Source organism: Macaca mulatta, chromosome X (assembly GCF_049350105.2).
Source record: "Macaca mulatta isolate MMU2019108-1 chromosome X, T2T-MMU8v2.0, whole genome shotgun sequence".
Classification (NCBI taxonomy): Eukaryota; Metazoa; Chordata; class Mammalia; order Primates; family Cercopithecidae; genus Macaca; species Macaca mulatta.
This window is the reverse complement of record NC_133426.1, coordinates 149,769,053-149,785,947: the sequence shown is the minus strand read 5'-3', so window position 1 is coordinate 149,785,947 and position 16,895 is coordinate 149,769,053. Positions and strand designations below refer to the sequence as shown.

Sequence of the window (16,895 nt, the reverse complement as noted above, 5' to 3'; positions counted from 1 at the left end):
GAACACCAGGTAAACTTCTAAGGTCTTTAACTCTAATTCCTGACTCCAGGATGGCATCTCTGAACCCACCTGGGGGAACTCACTGTCCTGAAAGGAAAGACACAGGCCTGGCTAGCTTTGCCACCTGTGGATTATAGAGCCTCAGGGCTTTGAGCAAATAAAGGCAGCAGCCAGGGAGTGGTTACAGCAGGCCTTGGTCAAGACCCAGAGCTGTGCTTGCTTCAGGTCTGACCCAGCACAGTCATAGTGTTGGTGGCCAGAGGAGTGCCTGTGTCACTCCACCCCCAGCTTTAGATGGCTCAGAACATGGAGAGAGAGATATATAGTTTGTCTGGGAGAAAGTAAGGGGAGAGAACAAGAGTCTCTGCCTGATAACCCAGAGACTTCCCCTGGCTCTTGTCCAAGACCATCAAGGTGGTACCTCCACAAGTATGCAAGAATTGCAGCATTATTGGGCTTGGGTGCCCCCAAAAGCAGATACAGATTAAAACAAAACACTCAAGTATTTGCAAATATCTGGAAAACATTCTCAAGAAGAATGGCTTACAAACAAGCTCAGACAGTGAAGACTACAATAAATACCTAAATCTTCAATGACCAGACAACGAAGAATATCTACTAGCATCAACACCATCCAGGAAAACATAACCTCATCAAATGAAGTAAATAAACCACATGGACCAATTCTGGAGAAACAGATATGTGACCTTTCAAACAGAAAATTCAAAAGAGCTGCATTGATCAAACTCAAAGAAATTCAGTATAACACAGAGAAGATTAGAAGATTTCAGAATTCTATCAGAAAGGTTAACAATGAGTTTGAAACAACTGAATCAAGCAGAAATTCTGGAGCTGAAAAATGCAAGTGATAGGTTGCAGAATCTATCAAATTCTCTTAATAGCAGAATCAATCAAGGAGCAGAAAGAATTAGTAAGCATGAAGACAGGCTATTTAAAAATATACAGTCAGGAAAGATAAAATTAAAAAATAGCAGACAGCAATGAAGCATGCACATAGAATCAAAAAAATAGCTTCAAAAGGACAAATCTAAGAGTTATTGGCCTTAAAGAGGAGGTAGAGAAAAACATATGGGTAGAAAGTTTCTTCAAATGGATAATAATATAGAACTTTCCAAACCTAGAGAAAGGTATCAATATCCAAGTATAAGAATATTATAGAGTACCAAGCAGATTTAACTCAAAGAAGTCTACCTCAAGTCATTTAATAATCAAACTCCTGAAAACCAAGGATAAAGAAGGGTTCTTAGAGCAAGAAGGGTTCTTGGAGCAAGATAAGAACTCCAATATGTCTGGCAGCAGACTTTTCAGTGGAAACCTTACAGGCCAGGAGAGAGAGGCATGACATATTTAAAGTGCTGAAAGATAAAAATCTTTCACATTAGAAAAATATATCTGAAAAAGAATATCTTTCAAATATGAAAGAGAAATAAAGATGGTCCCAGAGAAACAAGAGCCGAGGAATTTAATCAACACCAGCCCTGTCCTATAAGAAATGCTAAAAGGAGTATTTCAGTTAGAAAGAAAAGGATGTTAATTACAAATATGTAATCATCTAAAAGCACAAAACTCAATGGTAATTGAAGTACACAGAAAAAATAGAATATCATAACAATGTAACTGTAGTGTGTAAACTACTCTTATTCTAAGGAGAAAGACTAAAGGATAAACCAATCAAAAATAATAACTACAACTTTTCAAGACATAGTCAATACAATAAGATATGAATAAAAACAATGAAAAGTCAAAAAGCAGTGAGATGAAGATGCAGTTTTTATTAGTTTTCTTTTTGCTTGCTTCTTTGTTTATGCAAATAGTCTTAAGTAGTTATCAGATTAAAATAATGGGTTATAAGATAGTATTTGCAAGCCTCATGGTAACCTCAAACCAAAAAACATACAATGGATACACAAAAAATAAAAGGCAAGAAACTAAATCATATACCCACAGAAAAATCATCTTCACTGAAGGAAGACAGGAAGGAAAAAAAGAAAAAGGAGAAGAATCACAAAACCATCAGAAAATAAATAACAAACGACAGGAGTAAGTTTTCACTTATCAATAATAACATTGACTGTAAATGGGTTAAACTTTCCAATTAAAAGACATAGAGTGGCTGAATGTATGAAAAAACAAGACACGTTGATCTGCTGCCTACCAGAAACACACTTCATCTACAAAGAAACACATACACTGAAAATAGAGGGATGGAAAAAGATACTCCATGCCAATGGAAACCAAAAAAGAAGCAGAATTAGCTATATTCATAGCAGACAAAATAGATTTCAAGACAAAAAGTAAGAGAAGAAAAAAAAGGTCACTATATAATAATAAAGGAATTGGTTCAGCAAGAGGATATAACAATTTTACATATATATGCACCCAACACTGGATCACCAAGATATATAAAAGAAATAGTATTAGAACTAATGAGAGAGAGAGAGAGAGAGAGAGAGAGGTCTCAACACAATAATAGCTGGAGAATTCAATACACCACTTTCAGGATTGGATACATCTTCCAGAAATAAAATCAAAAAAGAAACATCAGACTTAATCTGCATTATAGAACAAGTGGGTCTAATAAACATTTACAAAATGCTTTTTCCAAGGGCTTCAGAATACACCTTCTTTTACTCAGCACATGGATCATTCTCAAGGATAGAATATATGTTAGGACATATACCAAGTTTCAAAACATTTAAACAAATTGAAATAATATCAAGCATCTTCTCTGATCACCAAAAAATAAAACTGGAAATTAATAACAAAAGTAATTCTGGAAACTATACAAATACATAGAAATTAAATAATATGCTCCTGAATTACCAGTGGGTCAATGAAGAAATTAAGAGGTAATTGAAGTTTCTTAAATGATAACAGAAACACAACATACTAAAACCCATGGGATACAGCAAAAGCAGTATTAAGCAGGAAGTGCCTACATTCAAAAAGAGGAACAACTCCAAATAAATAATTTTATGATGCATCTTTTAAAAACTAGAAAAATGAGATCAAACTGAACCCAAAATTCATAGAAGAAAATAAATAATAAAGATCAGAGCAGAAATAAATGAAACTAAAATGAAGAAAATCAATACAGAATATCAATAAAACAAAAAGTTGGTTTTTTGAAAAGCTATACAAAATGACAAAACTTTAGCCAGAGTAAGTAAGAAAAAGCAAAGAAGATCCAAATAAATAAAAGCAGAGATTAAAAGGAGACATTACAACAGATACTGCAGAAATTCAAAGGAAAATTAGTGGCGACCATGAGAAACTATATGTCAATAAATTGGAAAATCTCCAAGAAACGTATAAACTCTTACCCATACAACTAGCCAAGTTTGCATGAAGATATCTAAAACCCAAATAAACCAAAGAGATGTAACAAGATAAAAGCTGTAATAAGTAGTCTCCCAGTAAAGGAAAGCCGAGGACTTGATGGCTTCACTGTTGAATTCTACCAAACATTTAAAGAAGAACTAATACCAATTTTACTCAAACTGTTCCAAAAATAGAGGAGAAGGGAATACTTTCAAAATCATTCTAAAATGCCTGTTTTACCCTGATAACCAAAACCGGACAAAGACACATAAAAAAGGAAAAACGAAAACTATAGGCCAAAAAGTCTGATGGATATTAATATGAAAATCCTCAATGAAATACTAGCAAATCATATTAAACAACACATTTGAAAGATGATTCATCATGATCAAGTGGAATTTATCATTGGGATGCAAAAAGGTTTCAACATGCACAAATCAGTCAATGTAATACATCACATCAACAGAATGAAAGCTAAAAACCATGGGATCATTTCAATTGATGCTGAAAAGACATTTGACAAAATTCAATATACTTTCATGTTAAGAACCCTGAAAAACACTGCATATAGAATGAACATATCTCAACGTAATAAAAGCCATATATGTCAGACCCACATCTAGTATCATACTGAATGGAAAAAAAGTGAAAGTCTTTTCTCTATGATCTGGAACATGACAAGGATGCCCACTTTCACCATTGTTATATAGTGCTGGAAGTTCTAGCTAGAATAATCAAAGAAGAGAAAGAAATAAAGGGCATTTAAATTGGAATGGAAGAAGTCAAATTATCTGTGTTTGCAGATGATACTGTCTTCTACTTGGAAAAACCTAAAGACTCTACCAAAAAACTCTCAGAACTCATAAACGAATTATTTAAAGTTGCAGGATACAAAATCAACAACATACAAAAATCTGTAGCATTTCTATATGCCAATAGTGAACAACCTGAAAAATAAATTTTAAAAATTATTTTATTTACAATAGTCACACATAAAATGAAATACCTAGGATTTAACTTCACCAAAGAAGTGAACAATCTGTATAATGAAAACTATAAAACACCGATAAAAGAAATTAAAGAGGACACCAATAAATGGAAATATATTTCATTTTAATGGATTGAAAGGATTAATAACTTTAACATATCCATACTACCCAAAGGCATCTACAGATTCAATTCAATCTCTATCAAAGTACCAATGAGATTCTTCACAGAAATAGAAAAAACAATCCTAAAATTTATATGGAGCCACAATAGATCCAGAATAGCTAACACCATCCTGCACAAAAAGAACAAAACTGAAGGAATCACATTAACTGGCTTGAAACTATACTACAGAGCTATAGTAACCAAAACAGCATGGTACTGTTATAAAAAGAGACTCGTAGACCAATGGAACAGCATAGAGAACATATTTACACATCTACAGTGAACTAATTTTCAACAAAAGTACCAAGAACATACACTGGGACATAGACATTGTCTTCAATAAATGGTGCTGGGGAAACTGGATATCCATATACAGAAGAATGAAACTAGACCCCTATCTCTCTCCATATACATAAATCAAATCTAAATAGAATAAAAACTTAAATCTAAGACCACAAACTGTGAAACTGCTACAAGAAAACATTGTGGAAAATCTCCAGGACATTTGTCTGCACAAGAATTCCTTGGGCAATATCTTATATCTTACAAGTGCTGGCAACCTAAGCAAACATGGAGAAATGAGATTACATCAAGTTAAAAAGCTTCTGTGAACAATTAATAAAGTGAAGAGACAACTCACAGGATGGGAGAAAATATTTGCTAACAAGCTGTGTCACAAGGGATGAATAAACAGAATATATAAAAAGCTCAAGCAACACTATATACAAATATAATACAAACACTAACACAAATATAATAATCTGATCAAAAAATGGGCAAAATATTTGAATAGACATTTCTCAAAGGAAGACGTACAAATGGCAAACAGGCATATGAAAAGGTGCCTGGCCTCATAGCATATTTTTAAAAAGTGACATTTGTTGTTCCAATTTACTCATTCTACAGATGAGGGATCTGAAGCCTACAGAAGGTATGCAGTTTACCCAGAGTACCAGAAAGAATATGAGATTTAGGGCAGCTTGAACTAGGCTTGAACACTGTTTCACAATTATTGAGTTATTGAGCTTCTCTGGGCCTCAGTTTCCTTATCAGTAAATCAGACCCCCGTGATGATATCTCCCTCCTGGGACTGCTGTGAGTATTGCATCTCTGCTGAACATCTTCCCTCTGCCTTTCCAGATCCACTCACCACCATTCTTTGCCTGTGCTGTTCTGAGAGGCTATTTAGGAAGGATTCTCTCAATGGGCTCCTGAACTCTCTGGTGTCCACTGGGTTTGGCTAATGAAAAGCCCCAAGGAGAGTTGGAGGTAGGAGGGAGAAAGGAAGGAGAGTGAGGGCTGTGGACCTATTCTCCTGGCTCCATCCCTGTGAGTCACCTCGAGCTGGATGAGTCTCTTGGTGGAGGTCACTGTACTTCTGAAGATAGCAATTTCCTCATGATTTATTGATTTTTCCAGATTCTAGTAACCACTTCCTCCATGTTCTCATTCCTTTGGGTTTGGAGTGATGGCAGCTGCTACTAGCACAATATCTGATGTTCCCCCTGCATCTACCTGTTTATAAATGGTTCCTTTGAAGACAAATATTTGTCAAATATTCCATTTTGGATGTACCATCTGTTTGACCTAGATACTACATGCTTAGAACAGAGCCTGACATATAGTATATTCTTGGTGTATAGACTCTCTTGCTAATTGTAGCATTAATATTAGTGTAGAGGTAGTAGTCATTGCAGTGGAGGCAATGGTGCTGGTATTTTTCAAAGCCACTCATTCAGTCACATGCAAAGCCAGTAGTAGGATATATTCCTCTTTCATACTCAACTCTTTCTCAATGATTGCTTTTCAACTGTCTGTGCTCCAAAGCGAAATATACGGTTGGCTTCTAACTCCTTGCTCTTTGTGGCCACGGAGTGCTGCAAATCCCAGACAGATCCTATCCTATATCTGGTACTTTGTATGGTGTTTAAACCTACCTTAGACAGATAAAAATTGTAACAAAAATCATTAAGAATGTAGCTGAGGGTTATTATTATAATTAAACTAATGTCAGTCTATAATATCACTTGTACAAAAGTCCAAAAACAAAAGGTGAAAAGGTTTCAAGAAGTCCCTGGTTCTAGCCCTGGGTCCATCTCTGACTTACAGCATGACATGGGAGAGTCACTTTGAGTAGCTCCTCAACCTGATATGAAGAAGAAGAATATTCTTGAAAAGTGAACACATCAGAAATTAAAAAAAAAATCAATATGATGAACTCATTGTACACTAATGACCTTTAATTTTTTATTATTCATTTTGGTAGAAAATACAACATAATCATTAAGTTTTTTAATAGGAGTTATTTTGTAAAGTAAGCTGTAATCTTTCAATAGAAGTATGCACTGAATGTGTTCCTGACATTTTGATGAATTTTCATTGGATAGTGATATACTCATCAAAATATTTTTTGTAAACAAATTTAGAAAACAATTATAAAAGGTAATAAGATAATTGAAAGCTGTTATTTTCAGTAATTTTAATCAGTTTTTGACCTACCCTATTTGATGTGGCATGCCTGTTGGTTCTTGCTTGTTTTTTGTTTGTTTGTTTTTTATAACATGACATGACAGGGTGATGTTCTCACTGTTAATTGCAGGCAAAAGTCCAAAAGAAATAAATACTTAGATGTTAGTTTGTAATAATTTACTAAATGGAGTTGTTAATCTCTAGACAACATCTGGAGTTCACTAAAAAAGAAAAGTATACATTAATAACAGTGTTCTCTTGGTTTGTTAGTGTTTAGACGGCAGTAATGGGAGTGCTATGAATTATGTGTTTCTGGAGGTCAGCAGAGTAGTTTTCTAGACTTTTTATTGATTTTATGGTATATGAAATAAAGATATATGAACCTGACGAACACTGGAACAAAAATCCAGGGTCTACTTCGCTTTTGTTCTATTTTTATTTTTTTCCATTATTGTGTTTTGTGACTTCCTATAGAGAATGGGACAAGTGTCAAACTATGGGAGGAATCTAGGGCCATGCCTTCTTTATCTTTGGCTCTCTCTCTTGTTCTCTTTCAAAACATTTTTAGCTTTTTATTTTGAAACAATTATGAGTTCACAAGAAGTTTCAAAGATATGTACATGGAGGCCTCATGTACCCTTCAACCAGTCTCTCCCAATTAGTAAAATCTTCAATATACTACCACATTACACTATCAAAACTAGAACATTGACATTGGTATAATCCAGAACTTTTTAAGATTCAACACTTTTCTTTTGGCTATTCTAGTCACTTTATATTTCCATATGGATATTATAATTATCTTGTCAATTTCTATTAAAAATCCTTTTTAGAATTTTGATTAGAATTGAATTGAAACTACAGATGAATTTGGAAATAACTGCCATTTTACAATATTGAATCTTCCAACCGAAAATCAAAGTACACATCTCGATTTTTTATGGCATTAATTTATCATTGCAATTTTTTCTAGTTTTAAGTGTACAAGTCATTTACATCTTTGTTCAGATATATCCCTAAGACTTTAATACTTTTAGTGATATTTTAAATTGCACTGTTCTTAGTTTCAACTTTCGGTTGTTGAAATTAACTTCCAGTCCACCCTAGGACTACCATTAGCTGAAACATTGCCTCTTCTAATATATAAACTTCTAATATATAAACATACAATTGATTTGTGTATTGTTCTCTTACTCTGCAATCTTGCTAATCTCAATTACTGTAGAAACATTTTTTTAGATTGACTTTTCTACATACACTCTCATGTAGTCTTTGACAAAAGACACTTACTTCTCCCCTTCCAAACTGAATACATTTTTTTTTCTTTTTGCACTGGACACAATCTCCAGTACAAAGCTTAACTATGCCCACACTGGTGCACATGTTGGTCTTAGATTGTAGTATCCTGCATGTAAACACTGAGAACAACTTCCAGCACTTGAATATCCACTCCTTCCCCCACCCACATACTGGCTGAATTCATGTTGGGAGACTATATTTACTATGAACATACACCCCTCATTTGAAACAAGACTAGGATACACGGTAAAGAATGTTTATTCACTAAAATTTTGACAGACTCAAGGCCATTATTTCAGATGGGAAATAGGAAATTTAAAAGAACTACATGGACATTGAGTAAAAGAACATGGATTGAAATTTGCCTGGCAGTCTTCAAGGTGCATATGCAAGAACTGTAGGAAGGAAATGGGATAATTCACATCTCCACCAATAATTAAATGTAGCCACACTAGCTTGGAGGGATTTGAGGTGAGACATGTAAAATACTAGGGCATGGTGGGTGCTGGAAGACAAAAGAATGAATCACTTACTAGGAATGGCTGTGGGGAAGGGCTTGAAGGAACCATCCTCTCGCTTCCATGTGAACCATGAACATTAAACATGGAGAAATGAGGAGCGGCGGCAGATCCGTTTGGGATGCATCGTCTTCAGGGGATGCCGAAACAACAACAGCATTTGGTTTCCTCTACACCACTTTCCCCTCCCCCGCAAGCCCAGGGAGTGGGCAGCAGTGGTGCTTTGTGATGTCAAAGCCACCCTAGGACTGCCATTGGCTGGGACGCTGCCTGTATGATCAAACAAAGCTCAAGGGCGTGGCTTTGCCTTGTCACCAGGAGGGTATATATAGGGAGGGCAAGAGCTCTGGGACATTCCCCTGGGAAGCTTCAATATAGCTGTGGAAGTCTGCACTCTACAAGAGCCTACTATAGACATTCTACAACCAACCCCAATCATGGAACAGCCAACTTCAAGCACCAATGGGGAGAAGATGAAGAGCCCCTGTGAATCCAACAACAAAAATGACGAGGTAAGATTGTTAGGTTTTGAAGGGAAGGCGAGGGTGAAAGAAAGACACACCAAGAGGGGGTGGCTCAAACAGCAACACAGGAATACTGCAGACACCTGTGGAAGTGGGGGGCCCGCTTAATGCTAGAGCCCACCGCTGCTTACAGGCTGGGGTGCTTGTAGGTATGGGTGGGAGGGGCCTGGGCAGCATGGCTTCCTGCCTGGCAGGATATTGATAAGATGGTTTTATGATCAGGCTGTTTGGTCCTTTTTCCAGTGGGATGTCATTGTGGTGTTTCTTGGAACTTTGCCCAGCAAGATATGATAGGAAAGTTTCTTTAGTTGGGCCTTTGTCCGCCTTGTGTTACGATGATTAGGTAAGATTTTTCTCCCAGCCCGAACCCCCATGGAATGTTTCACTTTGACCAAAGTCTGCAAAATAGCAGAGGGCTTATTAAATGGTGGTTTGGACTCGCATTCTTTGCCTTCTACTTTAGTATAAAAGGAAGAGGGGCGTTGTTGAGTATCTGGCTGCCTCCTGCTGAATAGGGGAGCTGTAATCAGGGTTTGGGTTTTGAAGCAGTGGGTGTTGGACTTCAGAGTGGTATTCCTGGGGGCACTGGTACTGGACTTGGCAGAGGAGAAGGATGGTATCCATGTGTTGCTGGGTGGCTGCGTGGACGAGGGAGTTTGGCCTTCGGGGGATAAAGCAGGATATGAAGGTGAGTATACCTGGGCCAATTGTAGTATCAGGAGGAGGAAGATTAAGGGCCCTAAGAAAGGGGCCACCTGCTACCCCAGTGCTGAGTGCAGCAGAGATGTTTAGTTCTGCTAACACTAGAATGAGATGTAGAGCCTGCTTAGTGTGTGTGGAGGAAGATGAGACAGAAGCTACTAAAGGAACCTGGATGGTCTGCTTGTTAGGCAAAATGTCAATGTCTAGACTGAAACACCAGGGTGCATGTTCCTGACCAATTGGCCAGTAAGCAGAGATAAGAGTTTGTGCCACAAAGGAAGAAGACACTGGGGGTGGACAGACAAAAGTTGTAGGTTATGGTAGCAAGCCATGAGAAGGTGGGAGTTGAATTCAAACCCTTTGTTTTAACTTTTATATTTTTCTAAGTTGAATAGCTGCCAGCAAGGGTAGCCCCTCTGAGGGCCTGATAGGAAATGGTAGTGGGGGAGGAGGTGAAGGCTGTTTGGTTTTGGAGAGAGAGGGAGAAATGGGTTTTTGTAACTATTAGCCCCTGTGGTCCTGATAGGGCAGAAGGATATAGGTTGCAGTTGAGGGAATTGTTTGTGGATTTTTTCCAGGGAGCGCCTTTGAGTTGGATACATGGAGAGTGGCGCCGTCAGAGAGGGGAGGGGTTGGTAGGAGGTGTGGGAGAGGTTGGTAGGAGGTGTTTTATGGAATCTGACTGGTAACATCTTCAGTTAAGAGGCTATGAGGCGAAGGAGGGTGACAGCCCTGTGTGTGACGGTGTGGGTGGATTTGATGGATTGGGGGGAAAAGGTGTTTAGCCGAGCAAGATTATAAACAGGTTGGGGAATGAATTGGTCAAGTAGGTGAGATGCAGGTTTATTTTGGACTGAGTTCACGTGGCCAGGTTGACAGGAAGGGTTGTGAATTGCTGGATTTGTGTGGACAAACAAATTTAACAGTTGGAAGGAAGAGGGGAGTGTGACTGATTTCCAAGGCAATGTGTGAGGCTGATGAAGGGGTCTCAACTGTTAGAGGCTAGGGGTTGGAACTTCGAGTATCCCACAGACAAAGAGGACAAAAGAAGAAAGAGGAGATTTGAGTAGAAGTGAAATTTTGGAAGGTGCCCTGCAGTCATACCTGTTGGATTAGTGTGACAAATTGGTAGGACTATTCAGGGACATGGGGAAGGGAAACCAGGAAAGATCTGAAATCAAGTAGGAGAAAAAAGATTGGAAATTGGAGACGGAGAGTGTTATGGACTAAGGGTTGGCAACTTCTGGAATTCTTGTTAAGTACAGTGAGGTTGGTCTTGTGAGGGAAGGAGAATAATTTGGGGGTGAGCAAATTTCTACATGTGGATCTGGTGCTCTTTTTAGTTTGGAATGGTGCATTCAGTGTGGAAAGGATGTTAGCTTTGCCCCAGTCAGAGTAGTTAGGATAACCTGGTGAGGACTCATCCACTTAGGTTGGAGAGGGGAGGAGGAGGAGTCTGTGATTCAGACCCAGTCCCCTGGTTGTAGGGACAGGGAGGAGTGTTTTCAGGATGGACGTTTAGGCTGGGTCAGTAAGCATTTGCATACTGTCTCATTAGGTGTTGGGTGAGGTGTAACGCCGGCCAAGTATTCCATATAGAAGGGGGAGAGAATACAGGGAGATTCTGGAGGATAAAGGGGCATTTGTACATGAGCTTAAATGGGCTTAGGCTGAGGGGCTTTTGGGAAATGACTCATAAACGCATGAGGAACAGTGGGAGAAGTGAAGTCCAGGTCATTTTATCCTTTAGGGAAGGTTGGTTAGTTGCTGTTTTCTAAAAAAAATTTCCTGAAGATTCTGGGTGGTAAGGAATATGCAAAGCCCATTTAATGTTTAGAGCCTTTACCAGCTGTTGGTTAAACTGTGAAACAAATTGGCCCATTGTTTGATTGGATGCAAAAGGGGAGTTTAAACCGGTGGATAATATGGGTGAAGAGAATAGAAGCGATGGTGTGCGTCTTTTCAGTGGTGGTAGGAAAAGCTTTTATCCATCCAGAGAATGTATCTACCATTGTCAGAATGTAGAGAAATGTATGGGGGGCATGTGAGTAATGTTGATTTGCTAGTCTTGCCCTGGTAAGTGTCCTCAGGCTTTGTGGTTGAAAAGGAGGTGGTTTGATAGCTTCCTGAGGGGAAGTTTGAGTGCAAAGGCAACATGCCTTAGTAATATGTTTGAGATGGGCAGCTATGGTGGAAGAATGTATATAAGTTTTTAAAAGCTGGAGTAGGGGCAGTAACCGGCATGGAAATGGTTGTGCACATATAAAAGAACAGAAGGTTTTTTCAACTTGGGCGAGACACTTTTATCATTGAGGTAGAACCATTTTTTCCTGAATGGCGCCAGCCCGGGCAAGTGGAGTTTGTTCCTCCTGGGTATATACGGGGTGTATGCTGGGAAAAATGAGCAATAACGATGGGGTTGTAAGGGCTGCCTGCCAGGCTGCTGAATTTGTTGAAAGTTTTTTTTTGAGTATGCATCTTTAGACTTTTGGCGCCCCTTGCAATGGATAATGGTGGCCATCAGTGGTAGTTTATCCACCCCCAGCAGCTTATGTATAAGTTTGCCATTTCTTGTGGGGGTTCCTTTTGTAGTTAGAAAACCCTGTTCCTGCCAGATTAAGGCATGAGAGTGTAGGACATGGTATGCATATTTGGAATTGGTGTAAATGTTGACCCTCTTTGCCTTTGCTAGGGTGAGGGTCCTGGTTAGGGCAACTAGCTTTGCCTGTTGAGAGGTAGCATGGGGTGGGAGAGCATTGGATTCTAGGAATTTATTTTCAGCAATGATGGCATAGCCAGCTGCTGGACATGGCTGCCTAAAAGAGCTTCCATTAATTAACCAGGTATGTGTTCCCTGCAAATGGGCATCTGAAATGTGTTCGAAGTGGGAGGAGAGGGAGTCTAAGAGGTCCAGACAGGAGAGAGAGAGCTTAGAGTCGGAAGTGTTTACAGAAAGGATGGTGGCTGAGTTGAGAGTTTTATATCTCTGGAAGGTGATTAGAGGGTTACCTATGAATAAGGCATGTACCTGCTGAAAGTGGGATGGTGGGAGGGATAGAAGAAATTGATGGTTTATGAGGTCCTGTAGGTAATAGGAAGATGCAATAGTAATGTGTTGGTAGAGAGGGAGTTTCCGTGCCTCTAAGGCCAGCGATGTGGCCACACCCGAGATTTTTAGTCAGAGTGACCAGCCTTGGATGACAGAGTCCAGTTGTTTTGAGAGATGTGCAGTGGCTCGTGGGGCGTCGCCATATGTTTGGCAGAGCAGTCCAAGAGCAAGGCCTTGGTCGGAATATACATACAAAGTACAGGGCTTGGGATTGGGCAGTCCCAGTGCCAGGGCAATGAAAAGGGCATTTTTTAGCTTTTAAGTGGGATTTGTTGGGGCAAGCTGGGTTTAGGGGTTTTAGGATGGGCCCATGTGAGGCCACATATAGTGGCTTGGCCAGCAAGTCAAAGTTGGGAGTTCACAGCCAGAAGTATCCCACAAGGCCCAAGAAGGAGGGGAGGTCCTTTTCTGTGTGTGGGGAAGGGGCCTGTCACAAATTAGCTCCTTTCATTGTGTTGGGATGGCTCAAGAATTAGGGGTTAGGACAAATCCAAGGTAAGTAACTTTGGTTTGGGCTACCTGAGATTTTGTGGGTTAGGCCCAATATACTCGATTATGAAGGAAGTTTAAAACCTGAGTGGTGTGTTGAATGGACAGGTTCAGGAACGGGCTACAGAGAAGGAGGTCCTTGACATATTGGAGGAGGGTACTAGGAGCAAGGGGAAGTTCAGCTAGGTCCTTGATGAGGGCCCGTCTGAACAGGTGGGGCCTATCCCGGAACCCCTCTAAGAGTACAATCTATGTGTAAGTCCATGTGTAAGTCCTGTAAGAGTACAGGACTTGTATTAGGATTTGACCAAGTTAAAGCAAAAAGACTTTAGTAAGCCGGATTTAAGGGAATAGTGAAACAGTCATCTTTTAGTTCCAATACAGAGGACTCATAAAGATGTGTTCTCTGTCCTCCAGGGTGAGGGTAGAGGAGAAGATGACATATATGTCATGCCAGGTAAGGTCGTAAGATTTAGAGAAGCACAGAAATTCCTTGCGGAAGGAGGTAGGATCCATTGAAAAGGAGCCAAGTCTCTTTTTAATATGGGAGAAGTCAGCTAGGGAACTTGAATTCAGATTATGCTTTCAGCCCTCGCGACCTCCTGCAAGGGAAGGACTTTGGAAGGCCTTTGGGCATGTGCTTGGTTTCTGGAGATAGGGGGTTGGGCGTGAGACCTGGTTTGAGGTGGAGAAGGAAGGGGGGATGGAGGGCGACAGTAAGGGGGTGAAGGAGCCGGATCCGAAGGAGAAGGTGGAGGGAATGGTGGTGGGCAGGAGACTGAAAAATGGGTGTGTTGTCCAGGTTGAAATTCAGAGGAGGAAGCCTTGTCCGTAGGAGGAGGCATTTTGGGGGGTTTCTCCTTGTGAAGGAAGATTTGAAATGGTGAACAAAATTGGCAGAAAGAGAGAGAGAGTGAGGCATGAAGCAAAGCACTTCAGATCATTTACCATTGTGTTGGAGAAAGTTTTTTAGATTATGTTGAATTTGGAAGTTGAATGTTCTGTTTTTTGGAAGAGGGGAGTGTATACTCTGGATGGGAGTGAATACCCCAGAGGAAAGTGAGTACTCGATTCTGCCTGGGAGAAGGGACCTGGAGAGTCAGGGTAGCCCTGTAGCTATTCATGCTCCCCAGAGGCCAGACTAGCCAGAGTGGCAAGCGTTCTGAGGCTGTCCCCTGAGAAGGGAGGCTGCGGTCACCTGGTGACTGGGGAGAACTCTCACCCAGCACTGGAATTTTTTTGGAGAACTGGCAGAAATAGAGAGGAATCCACAATGGAGGAAGAGGGAGACTCATTCACTAATTGAAGCCCAGTGTTGGATGTGATGTCCAGCAATGGGGGTGATACTTGTTACAGCTGCCTGGAAAGGGGAAGGAAGGAAAAATAAGATGGAGAGTTTGATCAATATCTGGAGGTTAGCCCAGCACTGGAGAATATGAGAGAATAGGGGGAACAGGACTCAGAACAGGGAGTCCACTCAGGATCTGGAAACAGGCCCCAGTCTAGTTTGTGCTTCTTGCTGTTTGCTGCTTTCTGCTTTCCAGGTTGCAAGAGAAAACTTACCCATCAGAACCCAATCACCATTCTGGGTTTTGGCACCAAAATGTTAGGTTTTGAAGGGAAGATGAGGGTGCAAGAAAGACACACAGAGAGGGGACATCTCAAACAACAACACAGGAATATTGCAGACATCTGTGGAAGTGGGGGACCAGCTTCATGCCAGAGCCCACCACTGCTTACAGTCTGGGGTACTTACAGGTATGGGTAGGAGGGAGCTGGGCAGTATGGCTTGCTGCGCAGGAGGATATTGATAAGATGTTCTTATCATCAGGTGGTTTGGCCCTTTTTCCAGTGGAATACCATTGTGGTGTTCCTTTGCAGCTGCCTGGAAAGGGGAAGGAAGGAAAAATAAGATGCAGAGTTTGATCAATATCTGGAGGTTAGCCCAGGGCTAGAGTATACGAGAGAATAAGGGGAACAGGACTTAAGATAGGGATGTTTCTTTAGTTGAGCCTTTGTCCTCCTTGTGGTCAGGTGGTTTCTCCTGGCCCGAACCCCCATGGAATGTTTCATTTTGAGCAAGGTCTGCAAAATAGCAGGGATCTTACAAAATGGTGCAGTTTGGACTAACAGATGATCCTACCCATGCTCCTCTTCTTCTTCTTCCCCATAGATCTCTACCCTATGACTCCACCTTGTTCTTCTCTGGCACAAACCCCTTCCTCAAACTGCATTCCTTCTCATAAAGTCCCCCTTGCTATCCAGTCTCTATCCTATTCACCCAAAATAATGTCTTTCTGGCCTCTCCCTGTTTTCTCACCAGATGCAGGAGGCACCAAACAAAGTCTTAGCCCCTGAACAGAGTTTGAAAAAGACAAATACACCAGAATATCCAATAATATTTGTGTATTACCACAAGAAGGGTAAGAAAATAAATTCAAACCAACTGGAGAATGACCAGTCCCAAGAGAACTCCATTGATCCAATCCAAAAGGAGGAGGACGAAGGCGTAGACTTATCTGAAGGATCTTCAAAGGAGGATGAAGACTTAGACTCATCTGAAGGACCTTCAAAAGAGGACAAAGACCTAGACTCATCTGAAGGATCCACACAGGAGGATGAAGACCTAGGCTTATTTGAAGGATCTTCACAGGATAGTGGGGAGGATTAGTCACACATAGAGAAACCAAATTGGACAAATCATCACTACTGATGGAGATGATTACAATAAAATCAGGTTTGAGGAGTTGATGACTGTGTATATCTCTGTCTGTTTTCTGGTGGTTGGGGGGAAGGGAAGGGAAGAAGTAGGCATTTGAGTAGGGAGGGATATGAGGTCCTGTAGGGTTGGCAGACAGACCCACAGGTTGACAGCCAGACATTGTAAATAAGGACTGGGGGAGGACTGACTCCTCAGACAAATTTTCTTCTTAAAATTTTGTCTCACAAGAGAGGAAGAAAAGGACTTGGTGTTTCTTGGTGCATGTGATTGTATAGAAGAGCATATAAAAAGATCTATATTGGCCGGGCATGGTGGTTCATGCCTATAATTCCAGCACTTTGGGAGGCCGAGACTGGCAGTCACCTGAGGTCAGGAGTTTGAGACCAGCCTGGCCAACATGGTGAACCCGTCTCTACTAAAAAATATACAAAAATTAGCCAGGCATGGTATCAGGCACCTGTAATCCTAGCTGCTTAGAGACTGAGGCAGGAGAATCGCTTGAACCCAGGAGGCGTAAGTTGCAGTGAGCTGAGATCATGCCACTGCACTCCAGCCTGGGGGATAGAGCA

General features: G+C 40.4%; 1 protein-coding gene across 1 annotated transcript; it reads left to right on the top strand.

Moving 5' to 3' along the window:
- The first annotated feature begins 9,133 nt into the window (after nt 1–9,133).
- LOC700794 (sperm protein associated with the nucleus on the X chromosome N1) lies at nt 9,134–16,355 on the top strand. The gene is made up of 2 exons (XM_015128350.3): nt 9,134–9,292; nt 15,928–16,355. The coding sequence occupies exons 1-2, from the start codon at nt 9,218–9,220 to the stop codon at nt 16,273–16,275; spliced, it is 423 nt and encodes a 140-aa protein (XP_014983836.2). The 5' UTR covers nt 9,134–9,217; the 3' UTR covers nt 16,276–16,355.
- Nucleotides 16,356–16,895: the final 540 nt, after the last annotated feature.

Excerpts from the sequence above, each read along its gene's own strand:
- LOC700794 (XM_015128350.3), top strand. The coding sequence starts at position 9,218 with ATGGAACAGCCAACTTCAAGCACCAATGGGGAGAAGATGAAGAGCCCC. Across the intron at positions 9,293-15,927 it reads CCAACAACAAAAATGACGAG|ATGCAGGAGGCACCAAACAA; the intron begins GTAAGATTGTTA and ends TTTTCTCACCAG.